Source organism: Narcine bancroftii, chromosome 6, assembly GCF_036971445.1.
Source record: "Narcine bancroftii isolate sNarBan1 chromosome 6, sNarBan1.hap1, whole genome shotgun sequence".
Lineage (NCBI taxonomy): Eukaryota > Metazoa > Chordata > Chondrichthyes > Torpediniformes > Narcinidae > Narcine > Narcine bancroftii.
Genome location: NC_091474.1, coordinates 147,519,835 through 147,536,835, shown reverse-complemented (window position 1 = coordinate 147,536,835; position 17,001 = coordinate 147,519,835). Strand labels below are relative to the sequence as shown.

Genomic DNA, 17,001 nt, shown 5'->3' with positions numbered 1-17,001 from the left:
TCTTTCCTCTTTCTGAGGTTAGTTTCATGGGGGGATGGGGAGGGTTGTGGTTTATATCATCATGTAATACCGGCATCACCTACGGCTCCTAGAACACTTCCATCAGCGCTGTCTCCGCTCCATCCTCGGCATTCATTGGAGTGACTTCATCACCAACATCGAAGTACTCGAGATGGTAGAGTCCGCAAGCATCGAATCCACGCTGCTGAAGACTCAACTGCACTGGGTGGGTCACGTCTCCAGAATGGACGACCATGGCCTTCCCAAGATCGTGTTCTATGGCGAGCTCTCCTCTGGCCACCAAGACAGAGGTGCGCCAAAGAAGAGGTACAAGGACTGCTTAAAGAAATCTCTTGGTGCCTGTCACATTGACCACTGCCAGTGGGCTGATATCGCCTCAAACCGTGCATCTTGGTGCCTCACAGTTTGGCGGCCAGCAACCTCCTTTGAAGAAGACCACAGAGCCCACCTCACTGACAAAAGACAAAGGAGGAAAAACCCAACACCCAACCCCAACCCACCAATATTCCCTTGCAACCGCTGCAACCATGCCTGCCTGTCCCGCATCGGACTTGTCAGTCACCAACGAGCCTGCAGCAGACGTGGACATACCCCTCCATAAATCTTCATCTGCGAAGCCAAGCCAAAGAAGAAAAAGAAAGAATAGATTGGACATTGATATTTTATATATTTTGTTCTTGGATATTATTACATGTATGGAAAACTTTTAAATAAAAATTTCAAAAATATAGGCTGTGTTAGAACTTGAGGCTCTTTTACAAATTAAGTGTGCAGGCTATCAGAAACCACAATACAAAAGCTGTAAAAATATACATGCAGTTTTTTTTACAAAAAAACAAACCAAGGTTATGTTTGGCAAAATATGTGTGCAGAGTTTGTAGTATAAAACAGACAATAAAGCAAAGTCTGTGTTTTGTGAAGGCTTTTTTTTTGCGATATGTGTGTGCAGTATTCTAATAATCCAAGCTTCTCAAAGTAAATGTGGTACCTTTATTCAAAAGTAATGGGGATAGCCAGGCCATCTAGTGAGACTTGTGTTAGTACTAGAACAATCACTTTATTTAAAAAAAATCCTGAGGGTAAAGATTAATTTATACTTGGAAAGGTGGGAATTATGATGAGTCAGCATGGATTTGTTGGTGGGGATTCTGTCTGAATAATTGAATTGAGTTATTTGAAGAGGTAAATATACTCAAGGTAGAAATGATGTGGTTTATGTGGACTCCAGCAAGGCTTTTGACAAGGTTCTAATCTATATGGAAGGCTGGTTCAAAAAATTGGAGGCTGAGATCTAAGGCAAGTGGATCTAAAATGGCTGTGATAATAAGGGTTACTTTTATTGAAGCCTGTGACCAGCAGAGTCCAATTGGTATTTGTGCTGGGATCAATAACTTGGATGTGAATATAATAGTTATGGTCAGAAAGTTTAATATAATGAATGGGAATGTTGATTATGAGGAAGGTAGTCTTAGGCTGAAGACTAAGATTATTGATTAGTTGGAAAATTAGGCAGGAAATGGCAGATGGAATTTAATCCTGTTAAGTGTAAGTAATGCACTTTGGGGATCTAACAGAGGTAGGTAGGACATATTCTCAAATCATTTGGCCCAAGGGAGTAGTGAGGAACAAAGGAACTTCAGTGTACAAGCTCAAAGATACCTGAAGATGGCAGCACAAATTACTGGATGTTTTCTTCCATCTGAGGCAGAAATACAAAAGCAAAACAATCTTGGTACAAATTTATGAAACTGGTTAGGTCACAGCGAGCATGCAGTTCTGGTTGCAATACAATGGTAAGTACATGATTACACTGGAGAGGGTGCAGTAGACATCCATGAGGAATGTCTACTAATTAAATTTTAAAAAATGCTGATGCTGGGGTCTCATGTAGAACATAACTAGTGGTTACACAACATCCAAAGAAAGCATAAGGCAGTCACCATTTCTGGCCTGAGCCCTTCAGACACACGCTTGAAGAAGGGCTCAAGGCTGAAATAATTATCTACTTTTTGCTTTCTATGGATGTTGGACGACTTGCTGAGTTTCTCCAGCATTTGTGTTCTACATGATATTGCTAGGAAACAGAATTTATTGTCCTGAATGTGTCACATTATTTTTGGTTTTGAGGCAGCAATACAGGTGCAAAAATTGCTCTATACTACATTAAAAGGGTCCAAAAGAAAAGAAGTGAGCTTGTTTCTGTGGTTCATTGTCAATTTGGAAATTTAATGGCAGAGGTGAAGAAGCTGTTTTTGTATCGTTGGATATTTGTCTTCAGGATCCTGTACCTCCTTCCTGATGGTCACAATGAGAAGAAGGCATGGCTTGAATGGTGAAGGTCCTTCATGATGGAGGCTGCTTTCTTGAGATACTGCCTCTTGTTGGTGTCCTTTATAGAGTGAAGACTGATGCACTTAATGGAGCTGGCTAAGTTCACAACTCTCTGTACCCTTTACCTGTGCATCATCACCTCCATACTAGTGTCCATGGTACACCTGTGTACATTTGCAAGAGTCTTTGGAGACGTACCAAATCTCCTCAAACTCCTAACAAAGTATAGCTGCTGGTGAGCCGCCTTCATGATTACTTTGACATGAAGGCCCTGGGATAAATCTTCAGAGATGTTGACACACTGGCATTTGAAGTTCTTTCTCCACTACACGGTTCGTGTAGTGGCGCAACGTTATTACAATGCCAGCGATCGGGACCAGGGTAAAGAAACCCATGCTTCTGTACTAAGTTTGTACGTTCTCCCCATGGCATTCTAATTAAGTTATTGTAAATTATTTTACTGACAAAAATAGTGGAAAACAGGAGTTAAATACATGTAGAGGAAGCATGTCTGATTCTGGGCTGTTGAAAATAACTGGTTTCTGTATGAAAATGGTGTGGATACAGAATTAGAAATAAAAACTAAAGAAAATAAAAGCCCATTAAGTTGTAAATATTTCAATAGAAGTGTTCTGACCCCCTGGTATAATGTAAACTCGTAATGTACAAATCCAAATTTTGATGTAATCAAACTGTAATTAGCTTTAAATTTGCCTTCTGTTTAATGCTTGGGTGGAAAGTTGTACTGTATTATGAACCAGCATTTATTAGCTGTCTGACTCAGAACGCAGCAATTTCTCTTTCGGAACTTACTCAGGAAGGAGGTCAGATTGTGAGCATAGCTCTGATTTTGTTTCTAAATCGAGTTGTTCGAGTACATAAATGGAAAGAGGGGGAAAAAAAGTCTCAAAAATTCCACGCAGATTGCCGAGGCAGCATTGGTAGTTTCCAGACGGAGTTCACTAACCTTTCATGCGGTTATTGATTGTCTGGTTCTTGGCATAATTAAACGAGCCACACTTTCCGCAAAAATAAAATCCTGGAGGAAATATTACCAATGTCGATTTTGGTCTCGAAAATGATTAGTTAGTCGTCTCTTGCATCGCAAAGATGATTTACCTTATTATTTTTTTCGCCCCCATTTTCATTGTTTCACATGGGGAAAAACTCGACCATCTCCTTTACGGGCCACTGAAGTTGGTCTCGACGATTGTCCACCAGGAACAAATGCAACGGCTGCTACCACTCATGACACTTTACTACGAGGAATAAAAAGCAAGCAATCCATCCATCGAAGTTGCACAGATTCCTTTTAAGGTCTTGCATTCATTCCAGTAAAATTGGGAAAGAGTTAACGACAAAATAATGTATCCAGCTGCGGTTCAACATGACTTCATAGTTTAATTGCGACTAGATTTGTCACAGGAATGAACGGAGGGCCAGGAATTCCTCTGCCTTCAGCTGTCCATTGCAAGTGCCGCGGCGAGCAGAAGTGGTTTCCAACAGCTGACCCCCTCGCCCCCCTTTTTAATTGAAAGCTTGTCCTGACGCTGGACGATCGCTCCAGCTCGTCGATGCCGGTCCACCGTCACCTCCCGCTTCCGTCCCCGGCTGTCGGAGCGTTCCTGCATCAAAGATGGCAGCTCCCCCCCCCCTCTGCCACACCACGACGGACCGCCGGTCTGACTCGCCAGCGGACTGGGATCGAGCGAGCGGCAGGGGAAGCTCGGCGGACCATACTTTCTGGAGACCCCGCCCACTCTCTCCCAACAGGCTTCGCGAGGCGAATTCCAATGACGTCGGGAGACGTCTGTGCGGTTGTTTTTGTCATCGGCTCCGAGTCATCGCCTCGCGGCTTCCGATTCAAATCGACACGGCGGCCGTTACCTTCGCCGCTGGAAATAGGCGCGGTCTGGCTCCGAGGAGGCGGAGCGGCGGCGGCCAAGAAGAAGAAGAAGAGTGGGCTACCCGTTTATCTTATGTCTACAGCAAAGCTTCGCGTTTGCCGCTCTCTTCCCGAAGGCAGCTGTGTTGGGCCTAGGCTGCCGTGGCCTGCGAGGAGGCAGCGGTAGTGGGGCAGAGGAAGAGGAGCGGTGTGAGCCTGTGTGTCTTCAGCCCCCTCGCCGAGAGAGAGAGCCGCTGGAATTGGGGCCCAGGGTAACCGCCACCTTCGACATGTCGTCGGCGGACAGCCTCAAGTCGCGGCTGAAAAAGCTCGAAGCAATGGTCAGAGACCCGAAGTCCCCGATTAATGCGGAGAGTTTGTTGGTGAGTCTTTGGACGGAATATTTCGGTGCAGCTCCACTCTCTGCAGCTCGAATCCTCGCCCCACACCCTCCCAATTCTGGCCGTGCGGCCTCCACCACACAGACTGGAGGTGGTGGGATCGCTGCAAAGTTGCCCCTTTGTGTTGCATTGGCGAAAAACAAGATGCCTGTGTGGATTCGCGCAACTTTTTGATGGCCCGTCCGAACAGACGTCCAAAGTTGGGAATGTTTGGAGGGAAGGGAATAAGGAGGAGGATGTGTAGCAATGAAGTCAAAGCTCCTGGTTTGAAATTGCGGAGAGTTGGATACTGCGCATTATTCGTTCATGGGTGAAAGTTTGTCAAGTTTCACTTCGAAGTTTTTTTTTGTTGTCCCCTTTTTTTCCCTCTGTAAGTGATAGGCTCTTTTGGCCACTGGCCACAAGTTTAAGTGGGCAGCATTAAGTTTTGATGAAATTTGCCACGAATGACTGGTTTCAATTTAGTGAATTATTACACTTGGAACTAAGGCATGAGGAAAACTCACCTCTTCTTGTAGAAATTAGCTTAACGTTAAATATAGATGACAGTTAAGGACGTCAAACCTGTGGTAATCTTGTATGAAAAAAGATTTGAAATAAATCATCTAAGAAATGGACAGTTCTTTGAGTTAAAATGGTTGAATTTTAGTTGGCAAATGTTTGAGTGCACCAGCAACATGTTTCTTACTGATGTGGTTTGAGATCTTGATAGACGACTTGTTATAAGGCATTGGAGTTTCTATGAATATTTTTAAATTTTCTTTGAGATTTGAATTATGACTATGTTTTGACAGTACCTATTCACAGGTCCTTCAACCCACCTTGCCTTACACTTTTAGCTTTCAAGTGCTCGAGTGCATACTTGAGTCGTGAGAGTACCACCCTCCACAAACTCTTCTTCGTTCATTCCAGATTTCAACCATGGAATGAAAAAATTTTCAAATGCCCTCAACCGATTTGTAAATAGTCATCGTACTATTGAAGCCTCAACTTTAGAATAAACAGTACAAAGCATTCCCCCCCTACTTGGTTTGCCCTTCATTATCTACAGCATCGGCAGTATTCTGAATAATTTAGTAACTGCAAACCCCAAATCAAGGCAGATGTCTTGGATTCTGGGCATTGTTGCTTGTTATAAAACCCAACATTAACTTCATTTGGAAAAAGTGAGAACGTTTTGTGAAAGTTTAATATAATTTATTGAAAGCGCCAGATGAAGTTTCATGGCAAAAATATACTTGCCATATTAACTCCTAAAAGCTTGGAGAAAGCTCTTTGGTCACTTTAGCTAATTAGAAGTGAGTAATTTTTAATGTGTATCCACTGTATGTTCAACTCTGATTTCTGGTAGATCACAGTAGTCTTTAATATATAAATGAACTGAAAAGAATGGATTTCAAAATGCATTCCGTAATCCTTTTTAATCATGGGAAATGTTTAAAAATGGCTGTTTGAAATATTTTTTGATGTGGTTTGCATTGGTGTGATGCTGTGGTGTTCACTAACTATAGTCTGTTAACAAGGGTTAAAGAATTTGTTGTTTTTGATTTTAAATTGTTATATTTCAAAGTAAAAACTTTAGGCTAATTTTTGAACATTTTTTTTTAATTGTTTTATGAAACTAAGATTATAATTGAGATGTCCAGCAATTAATTGGGGAAAAGGAATGCAAGTTGATTTTGTTCTAATACATTTTGTATGGAACTGAATTTACCATAGGTAGTTTGCAGTTCAGGTTGAGAGACTAACAAGGTTTAGTCTTAGTTGAATGAGAGCCAAAAGTGACATGTAATATGTGTCTTGATCTATTTATGTGTCAGATATAAATATCTATTAGCACATGTCATAAGGAAGATTACAGAGGGGTGTGGATACTTGCAGTGATGGAAAATTAACTCAATAATACCCTTTTCCTCAGACATGGTCACTTTGTACTTCTTCACCTTCAATAGTACAGTATATGGTCATGATGACTTGATGTACTGTTGCACCAGTTTTCCTGGGTATCTGCTATTCTAGCCATTACAGAACTTAAAAGATCTAATTCAATAAAAAGAAACAAATGTAAGATTTTATTAAATAATTACAGTAACATTTGGAATGCTGTGCAATTGAATTTTATAGCACCCAAATCTGTAGGCAAACAGTTCAATTAATACAGCTGTTGATCACTTTCCTTTCACTTTATGGGCAGCTTATTTATTTCAGTTCCCATTTGCAAAAAGCAAACTTTTTTCCTTTGCATCACAGATGTGAAATATAGAACTTTTTTTTTCTTTTCGTTGTGAGGAATCACAAGGTGCCTGGTTGATCATTTTAAAAATATTTTTTTCATTTTCCATAAATATATTCACACATTCTTTACATTTTTATACACATCATATATTAAATATTTACATAATTCCCCCCACAAACACAAAAATATAACTTCATGTACTATCAAAGCTCTTTTTTTTTCATTAATTTTTTTGGGGATATCACATTGTTACATACATTGAAGGGTCATATTTATAATTGGACACTTACATAATCCAAATATGTTTGTCATCTTAATAAATGTGTCATATTTATTCTTTAAGTTGTAAGTAATTTTCTCCTTGGGTATACAACTATATAACTCCATGGCCCGTCGAGCAATAAGAAGGGAAGAGTCGGATTTCCAAGTGATTGCTATTCACTTCTTAGCAACAGCCAGAGCTACTTTAACAAAGCAATTTGAAATTTAGTCAGTTTGTAGCTGATGTCCATAAGGTTGCCCAGAAGGTATAGATCACTCAAGTAACTCTTGTTAGTGGCACGGCGATATCCTATCAGAATGGTCTTAACTTTGCATATGACCAAGTAGAATGTAAAAAGGTTCCAATTTCAGCGCCACACCTGAAGTACATTTCAAATATCTATATAGTTTTTTGTTGCGTGAGATATAATTGATGTAAAAAAAATATATATATTGAACCAATCAATATTTTGCATTGATCATTGATGTTATACTATCCAAACAGACCAACATCCCTCTGGTATTTTAACCCCCCAGGTTTGACTCCCTCCTCTATCTTGACCTTTGTAGACACAACTTTGCACCTTCGCCTTGGAGAACAATACATTCTAGTTATAAATTTAGATGTATTTCCCAGCCTAAATTACCTTTCCACTTCATTACTTGAAGGCAGGACCATTGTGGGATTCCAGCTTTCTCAGAAGAAGGACCTTAATTGAAGAAGCAGTGGGTTCCATTCAACATCATATTTCTGTTTTAATTATTCAAAGGACAGAAGTAGTCCTTCCTCATAACCATCTTCAATATGCATAATTCCTTTCTCATACCAAATATTTCGAATTTTACTACTCAAATTCATGGGCAATAATTCATTCTGGTACCATGGTGCTTTTGGGGACATCACTTTTTTTTACAACACATTCATTAATCTTAATCATGAGTATTAAAATTGGGTTATCCATTTTTTGTTATTAATTTGACATTCCATTTATAAATAAATTCTTGTGCTGCCCCCTCCCTCCCTATTTGAATTCATGAGGGAGAATTTGCTTCTTCAAAGAAGGATGAAAGGAACTTCGCCCGGGCTTCTAGATAATTTAAAAAAAAAAATCTGGCAGATCCCAATGTTAATTTCTCCATGGAGATCCTTGACATTTTATTAATCCAAAGAAATTGTCTTGTATGACAATTGAATATCTTTTAAAAAAAAAAAAAAAAAAAATTCTAAGGCAGTAGAATAGGCAACAGCTGGAAGAGGTATTGCAGTCTCTGCATCACTTTCATTTTCACACAGTTGACCCTCTCAACTAAAGTAATAGGCAAGTTCTTCCATCTTTGTAGATTGTCTTCTATCTTTCCAAGCATAGGGAGATAGTTAAGTCTGGACAAATTTTGTAAGTTATTATCTAACATTATTCCTAAATATTTAATTCCTTCCAATTTCCATTTAAACAGACTTCCTTCTTGTTATCTTTCATAATCAAAATTTGTTAATAGCATAATTTTGCTTTTTTCCAAATTAATTTTGTAACCAGAAACTCTTCCAGATTATCCAGTATGGTCTGTAGTTTGGCCAAGGACTCATCAGGGTCTGATAAATACAACAGTACGTGGACTGAAAACAAATTATTTTTATGTTCTTCCTGGTCAACTCTGATCCCTTGGTGTCTGGATCCCTCCATTCAACCACCAAAACAGAGACCTGGTGACAGTGTGCACCCCTGCCTGCTGGATCTACCAAAGGAAACATCAACAACATCTGAACATTAGTTATAATTTTGACCCATGGCTTGTGATAAAAGATTTTTATCCAGTCAATAAATATTTGGCCCATTTGAAATTTTTCTAATATTTTGAATAGAAATGGGCACTTGAACTGGTCAAAAGCCTTTTCTGCATCCAAAATAGTTATACTCAAGTTTACTTTAGCCAGATGAATTTTACTGAATAATCTGCCCAAATTATCCTTTTTTTTTAAAAAACAAAGCCTACCTGATCTGGATTTATCGACTTGAATAAATATTGCCCTAGTCTATTAGCTAGTGCTTTAGCTAGAATGTTGTAATCCACATTTAATAAAGAAATAGGTCTATATGAGGACAGTTTTAGCAGATCTGTTCTTTTTCAGTAGCACCATGATAATAACTGTTGAAAAGAATTCCAGGAGAGTCTGAGTCCCTGCTGCCTGGTGTACCACTTCCATAATAAGAGATCTTTAAATTGTCTGTAAAAACTCAGGCAGAAAACATCTTCCCCCAGTGATTTATTTGCATGTAATGTATTCAGGGCTTTTTCAATCTCTTCTCGTGAAGGGAACATCCAATTCCATCTGATCTTCATTTTCCAATTTTGGCAATTCAATCACTGAGAGAAATTCTATCTTCCTAGACTTATCTACCAATTCTGACTTGTATAGTTTTGTATAATATTGTTCAAAAGTGTCATTAATTTATTTCAGATTATATGTAAATATATTAGGATCTGTTTGGATTGCATCAATCATCCTTGATGTCTCTTCCACTTTTATTTATCACAATAGAACTTTATGCGCTCTATCTCCCAATTCATAATATTTCTGTTTTGATTTTAAAAGAATTTTTTCTATTTTATATGTTTACACTATTATAATTCAAATTTTTTTAACTTCCAAGGTTTTGTATTTGTTTCGAACTGAATCTCTGATACTCTTTCCAGCTCTGTTATTTTTCTCCAGTCCATTCACCTCTGCCATGTGTTTCTTCTTTATTTTTTAGTACATTAAATTATCTGTCCCCTTAAATAAGCCCTGAGTGTGTCCCATTTTTTAAAAAACAACTATCATTAGTAGAGGGGAAATTTGAATTCCATTTGTCCACTAATAAAATTACTGAAATCTGTCCTTTTCAACAGTGTAGAGTTAAGATGCTGTCTATAAACATTCTTGTTTTTCTGGCATCGTTATCATTTGAGTTAGTGGTGCATGATCAGATAGCAATCTAGTCAGGCGCTCCATTTTGACCGCTTTGTTTTCCAATTGTGCAGACATTTTTTTAAAAATTCTCTTATAAGAATCATGAGCCATTGAGTAGAATGAATAATCTCTCACCCTGGGGTCAGTCTGTCCAATATAAATCCTTCATAAAAGATAAAGTAACTTTCTCAGCTTTTGCTTTTGTCACTTTTTTTGCTGATTTATCAAGGATGGGGTCCAATCAAAAATTAAACTAACCCCAACCAAGAAATTTTGTTTTCCTTCCACTCTTTTCAAGAAGACATTCTGCATAAAAGATTTATCATCAAAATTCGGAACATAAATATTCAAATGCGTCTAGGATTCTGTGCCTATCCAACAATGTGCCACTACAAACCTTCCCGCTGAATCAATGGACGTGTCCTCAACCAACATCGGTATATTTTTGTTCATTATAATTGCTACCCCACCCCCCCTTTGGTTTGGTTTACAGTTGAAAGAAGACAAAATGACTTGTCTCACCCAGTCCTTTTTTAATTTATGTTCCAATTTTGTAAGTTTTCCTGGAGGAAAACAATGTCAATCTTTAATTTTTTCAAGTGTGCCAAGACACTCTTCCTCTTTATGGGTTCGTTTAAACTGTTAACATCATAACTAATAAATTTTAACTTTTTGTATTCATATTTTCACATTTCAGTTCTGCCATATGACCCTTCTGATTATTCATATAATAGTGATTTTTTCCCCCCCCCCCCTTTTAAAACAAAAAGTGTACCCCTACACTGACGGTGACATAAACTAAGAAAACATAGAAGCCTGCAATAAAAGCCCATGGTACTATCTAAGAGGTAGTATCCTTAACTTTGGTGCCATTTTGCAAAAACACTTTCTCCAGTGCCATGAACCCCCTTAAATCAGGGTATCAGCCCTGCTACTATTTTACTAAGTATTCACCCTCTCCTGAGTGGTCTTGATACATTTCAATACTACTTTAATTAACCCACAAAACACAATTCAAAATATTACTTTTTACTTTTACCCAGATTCTTAAATTCACGGTTCACTTTATCTTTTTCTTGACCTTCTTTCTGAAATCCATTCTGAGATCCCCTTTATAATCTTTGAATATATCTCCCTACCTTGGAGATTTACAGAAATTTCGAGGTCCCTCTGACGCATCAATCCTTAACGTCGCTGGATACGACATTGAGTACTTTATGTTCTGTGTTCACAGTTGTCACTTTATGCCATCAAATTCCTTTGTTTAACCAAGTTTGTATCAAGGTCTTGAATAAAACAGCACTTTTCCACCTTCCAACTCGACTGGGCAATTATCTTCCCTGGCATATTTGACTGCTGCTCATAACATTGCCTCCTGATTCCAGTAACTCAGAAATCTTACTAGGACTGGTCATGGTCTTTGATCATCTGGGCTTCTGGTGGGCTCCCTCCACAAGCAAGTTTTCTTTGAATCTTCCTGTTCCCAATATTTGTGGGATCCATTCCTCAAAGAACCCCACAGGATCATTCCCTTTTAGCCCAATGATATGGACATTATTCCTTCTACTGAAATTCAACATGTTATCAATTTTATCCAGTAGCAGTTGTTTGACCATTTTCCATACTGTTGCATTTTCTTCCAGGGCTTTCAGTTTTTCTTGGCATTCCCCAGTCATCAGGTTTTCAAGCACCATTGCCATCACTTATAATTTGTCTGCCATCTCTCTCAACTCATTTTTAATCTTAGAAAATTATCCACTCACTGTCTCCATTATTTCCAGCAACTTTTGCCCCATCAGGTGTTGACCCCCCCCCCCCCCCCCCCCCCCCGGACTATTTGAGTTTGCTCTGATGACATGGCGTTATCTTCTTCACCACCCCCTTGTGGACTTTCTGTTGACAACCTTGGTGACTTTTCAACTTCTTCAGCCTTTGCTTTTTGGGTCTCATTTTTCTTATCCGTCATTTCTACTTTTAATGTAAAATCTTTAGTCTGATAACTTTGAATAGTCTTTTTAATCATTTCATAGAGAGCTGCTTTAACCCATGTTTGACTAGGTCCTTCACATGGTCACACCATGCCTGCTTGATAATTATCAATATGCAACTACAGTATATAATTACACTGTATTTTTGAGAATATGGTTCTTTGTGTCAGTTTTATTTCTGTTTTGCATGCTGTATAAATAAAAGTTTAAATGTAAATAGAAGTGGGGAAGGTTCATTTAAATGAATAGTGGAATAAGGTAATTCCGTTTTGATTTTTTTTATTGTAGTTAGAACTTGTGAAATCAGGAATATCTTCCATTGTATACTATCATTGGGGTTCACACCTGGGATCAAATTGAGGTTTTGGAGTGCTGGCATGGGGAAATAAAATGGGTATGGTATTTTTAATTTAAAACAAAATCAGGCATTTCTTTTCATGAAAGCACAAATTATGGAGCTGCTTTTGAACTATTATTAGCTTGAAATGATGGAAGGATGGGGCAGGGTATTGGGAAACATTTTTGGCATTTAGAGGTCAGAAATGCCCGGCCATAACTCAAAAATTAAATGTAATGTTTTTTAAAAAAAAAACTATGTGAGATCAGTGTAACTTGGGTAACAAGTTCCTGTCCTATTTCTGTGCTGGTACAGCTTGTATTGGATTGTGCAATATATCATTCATTATTTTAAACTTGCTTGAATGGTTCTTAATAAAGATTATAGTTTACATAAAAGCTGCCTTCAGAAGGTGAATAATGAGCTGATAGCTTGTGCTGCTCTCCACCAAACCTTTGTAATTCTAAAACCAATGATATTTCTGTCAATAGATGATGCAATTGTGAATGCTACAGAGTTTTGTGCATTTGCTGTCTGATGGAAAGGGACAGGTGCTTGGAGAAGATCACGCTAGGTTGGTTGTGCAATTTCAAGACTTGCCACTGCAAGTTGAAGATCTTAGTCTATACATTTTACATGTACTTGGACCACGAGATCACTTTGAGATTATTGTGGTGTCCTTCTCGTGTATTTCAAAACAAAAGACCTTGAAAGATTTGATGGACAGGAATTTCAGCTGTCATTGCATCCTAACTTGTTGGCAAGTAATCAATGTTTCAAGTGAACTTCATTCAACTTTAAGGGAATAGCATGGAAAAATGATGGTTGAATTCTTGATGTTGATCCAAGCATTAGCTATAGCAATGGTGGAACACAGCTAATTCATCTGATTTGGCAATTTACATATTAAGCTGCATTAAGAATAATCAGTACACATTTCACTCCATTTGCGGCCATGGTGACACTTGTCTCCAGCATCTCACTATCAGACAATGGCTTTGATGCTTCTGTATTCTGTTGTTGCTTGACTTTCAACAACCAATGCACAAGAATATCATTTGTGCTGTGATGTTCTGAAAATCTTGCTGACCTACACTCGAACCAGTTCAATTGATCTCTAATGATATCAATAATTAGTGAAAAGAAAGCAAATATTTTTAAACCCCATTTTAAAAAAAATAAAAATGCTTGGCTTGCATTTACACAGAATTCCATTTAAGCAACATCTCTGTAAGGATTCCAGTCCTTTCTCTCCATCCTTCCATCTCCATTGCATCTGCTCCCAGGATGAGATATTTCAAACCAGATCATCATATGTCTTCATTCGTCAAACAATGTGGCTATCCTTTATAAGATTTACCCTGGGCCTCTCGACCCATGTGCAACAAGGACAAGAATCGTCTTGTCCTGACCTACCACCCCACCAGCCTCCATGTCCAACATATCCTCCTCTGCCATTTCTGCCACCTACTATATGATCCCACCATCAGACACACATTCGCCTCTGCCTTCCACAGAAATCGCTCCCTCTGTGACTCCCTCATCTACCCCCCCCCCCTCCCCACCAGTCGTCCCCTTGGCACCTACCCCTGTGACTGAAGGAGGTGCTTTACTTCAGCCTACATATCCTTCCTCACCATTGGAGGCCCCAAACAGCAAAACTTCACTTGTGAATCTATGGGGGTCATCTGCTGCTTCCAGTGCTCCTGTTGTGGCCTCCCCCACGAAAGAGAGACTGGGCACAGACTAGGATATTGCTTTATTGAGCACCTCTGCCCTGTCCACTGCATGCATCTCCCAATGGCCACCCATTTTAATTCCCAGTCCCTTGCTGACATGTTTCTCAATGGTCTCATGCATAGCCTGACTGAGTTCACCGCAAATCGAAAACAGCACCTCGTCTTCCATCTGGGCACCCTCAAGCCAGATGGCATTAATATTGATTTCTCTGGTTTCTGTTTAATTCTTTGTCTTCCTGTCTCCTTTCCTCTAGTTCTGTCTCTCTTCCCTTTCCCTCTGTTTCCTTTCACAGAGCCAAAATCATTTCCATCCTTTCCTCTTTATCCAATTAACATTTTTTTGCTTTTTGGTCTGAACTCCCCATTAATTTATTCAGACACCTGCCTTTTTTTGTTGTTGCTTGTATCTTGAAGTGCTGAGGCCTGGATCATTGGTAATATATCTTTACCTCCTTTGGATGCAGTGAGAACAACTGAGTTCCTCCAGTATTTCTGTGTTTTTACTAAAATCACAGTGTCTGCAGACTTCTGTGTTTCACTCTATTTAAGCCACATTTAGCCACATTCTTCCTTAACAGATGGAAAATAAGTGGTCCTATTGCTAACTTGTTAAAATGAAATCTCTACATTATGTAACCAACCACTGTCCATTGCAGTAGTCATTGATAGTAAATATCGATAGTCTTCCAGCTTTATGATTTTGATGGTATTTTAAATGCAGTGTTTAAGTTTTAAAAATTTCTCTAGTTACTTTTCCAAAGCCAAACAATTGTCTAAGTATCTGAAATCAAGGCATGACCATTTTGGTGCAAGACCCATTGAAACTGAGATTTTAATTGATGCACCTTAGCCAAGTGGAGCATAATATTGACCTGGGTTTCATGGGGAAAAACTGAGGTGATGTGGGGCAGGAAGCAGCAAAAGGCAGATTACTATCTTAGTGGTGAGGGACTGCAATTGAGTAAAATTTGGAGGCATCTAAGTTTTCTAGTTTATGGATTGCGAAATGTTAACGTAGGTATAACAAATGGCAAAAGTGTAATTGCAAAGTTGTTGGAATTTAATCATAGAGAGATTTTACTAAAGTTGTGTGCAGTGTTTGTGAAACCAGATTTGGAATACAATGGAGAGTTTTGTCCCCTTACCTAAAAAAAAATTTACAGTACAACTCCGATTATCCGAAATGGCCGAGACCGGGCCTATGTTAAATAAGCAATATTTTCAGAGAACTGGTCATTTAAACAAAAATAGCCCAGTAGCAACAGCAAATCACTTCTATCAATGTTTAAACACCAGCAAACAACAGGGGAAGGCTTTTTAAGCATTAAAGTAATGTTTCATTTTCACCGTAAAAATGCTGGCCACAACACCGACCGCTATCAATCTCCAAGGCCTCCCAACTGCTGCCGCTGATCCACAGGATGGCTTTCCGGGCTGGTGGAACCCTCACTACCAAGTTGGCGGGCTCCTGTCTCCTGGTCATCCGAGTCCCAACTCTGAATCCTCCCCTAGGCCTACTGCACACGCATACCAGGGAGTCTCGAGTAGTAGTAGGCTAAGTGGAGGGTTTGGTGTCAGGAGTTTGTGTGCTGAGGAGGGAGGGGAGGGAATGCCACTGAGCCCGAGGTCCTTCTCCTGCCTGGGAGGCCGCTCTCCTTGATGACGCTGGGACAAAGGATTCTTCTGACAGATTGTGACTCTGGCATGCAGTTTGAGAGGGAGAGTTGGGAGAAAAGTCAACATGGGAAGGTAAAGGAGAAATGGGGAGAGAGAGGGGAGGGAATTGCCTGAAATGAGGATAATCGTTGTTCTAATTTCATCAGGTGATTTTTTTTTTCAAACTGTGAGGTCAGTTCAGCTCTAAGATTTTCGGATAAATGAGGATTTTGGAGAATCTGATTTTAGATAATTTAAGTTGTACTGTATTAGTATTTGGGACATTTCATAGAAGATGAATCATGCTAATTTCTGGGAAGACCAGGTTGTCCTATAAAGAGAGGCATGCACTCTTTCAGCTTGTTGATGCAATCGTGAAGAAGGCTTGTCAGTGGCTATACTTTGTTAGGAATTTGAGGGGATTTGTGTCATGAAAGATGTTTGCAAATTCACTGCTACCATCAGGAAGGAGATACAGGAGCCTGAAGACTAATGCCAAATGGTACAAAAACAGCTTCCCCTCTGCCATCAGATTTCTGTATGGACAATAAACTACCTCCCTTTCTCTCTTTTGCTTTAATTTTATTTTTAAATGTAACTTATAGCAATTTTGCACCTGTAATGATGCAGAGCAGCGTATTTCGTGACACGTCATGACAATAAATTCTGATTCTGATCAGTTTGTTCAGACAATGATTTCAAATTCCTGACCCACACATTCATTTTTTCTTATCTGTGTTAGAATTGAATCAATTGGTTTAATCACATTAAGCATTTGTTCATTTTTTTTTTGCTCCAAATTTCAATTGTAATGCACTTCAACAACTTACACAGGCCATCAGGATATTTGTGTCACTTTGGCTCCATGGTCTAGTAATAGCAAGTTATTGGACCAATTTGTAATTTTAAATTTGTGTTTTTCTTTGAACCAAGACCCAATTACTATTCAAAATGTGATTCTGAAAAATTCTGCCACTTGAATTTCTTTACAGAAATTGAAATTTAAAGAATTTGAAGTCTTTGTGAATGAGAGCCCAATATTGTAGGTTTTGAAACATTAAGCATTGATGGAATTTCTTTGTCAATGTATTTACATGGTTCTATCTAAAATTGCAAGGCTATAGCCTGAAACTAGTCATTTGTCTCCGATGTCTTAAATTTCCTCTCAAAAACAAATATTTTGTTTTTTTTGGTTT

The 17,001-nt window shown here is 38.9% G+C and overlaps 1 protein-coding gene across 6 annotated transcripts in view; it reads left to right on the top strand.

The window, feature by feature from the left end:
- The first annotated feature begins 4,105 nt into the window (after positions 1-4,105).
- The window catches only part of LOC138736582 (rho-associated protein kinase 2-like), a 177,333-nt gene continuing 164,437 nt past the window's right edge, over positions 4,106-17,001 (top strand). For 2 of the 6 annotated variants that reach the window (XM_069886316.1, XM_069886314.1), the window contains exon 1: positions 4,106-4,620. In XM_069886316.1, the coding sequence (XP_069742417.1) occupies positions 4,528-4,620 (93 nt within the window). In that variant the 5' untranslated portion in view covers positions 4,106-4,527. The remainder of the gene's footprint in view (positions 4,621-17,001) is intronic. The other 4 variants (XM_069886318.1, XM_069886320.1, XM_069886315.1 and 1 more) reach the window with 3 other exon arrangements.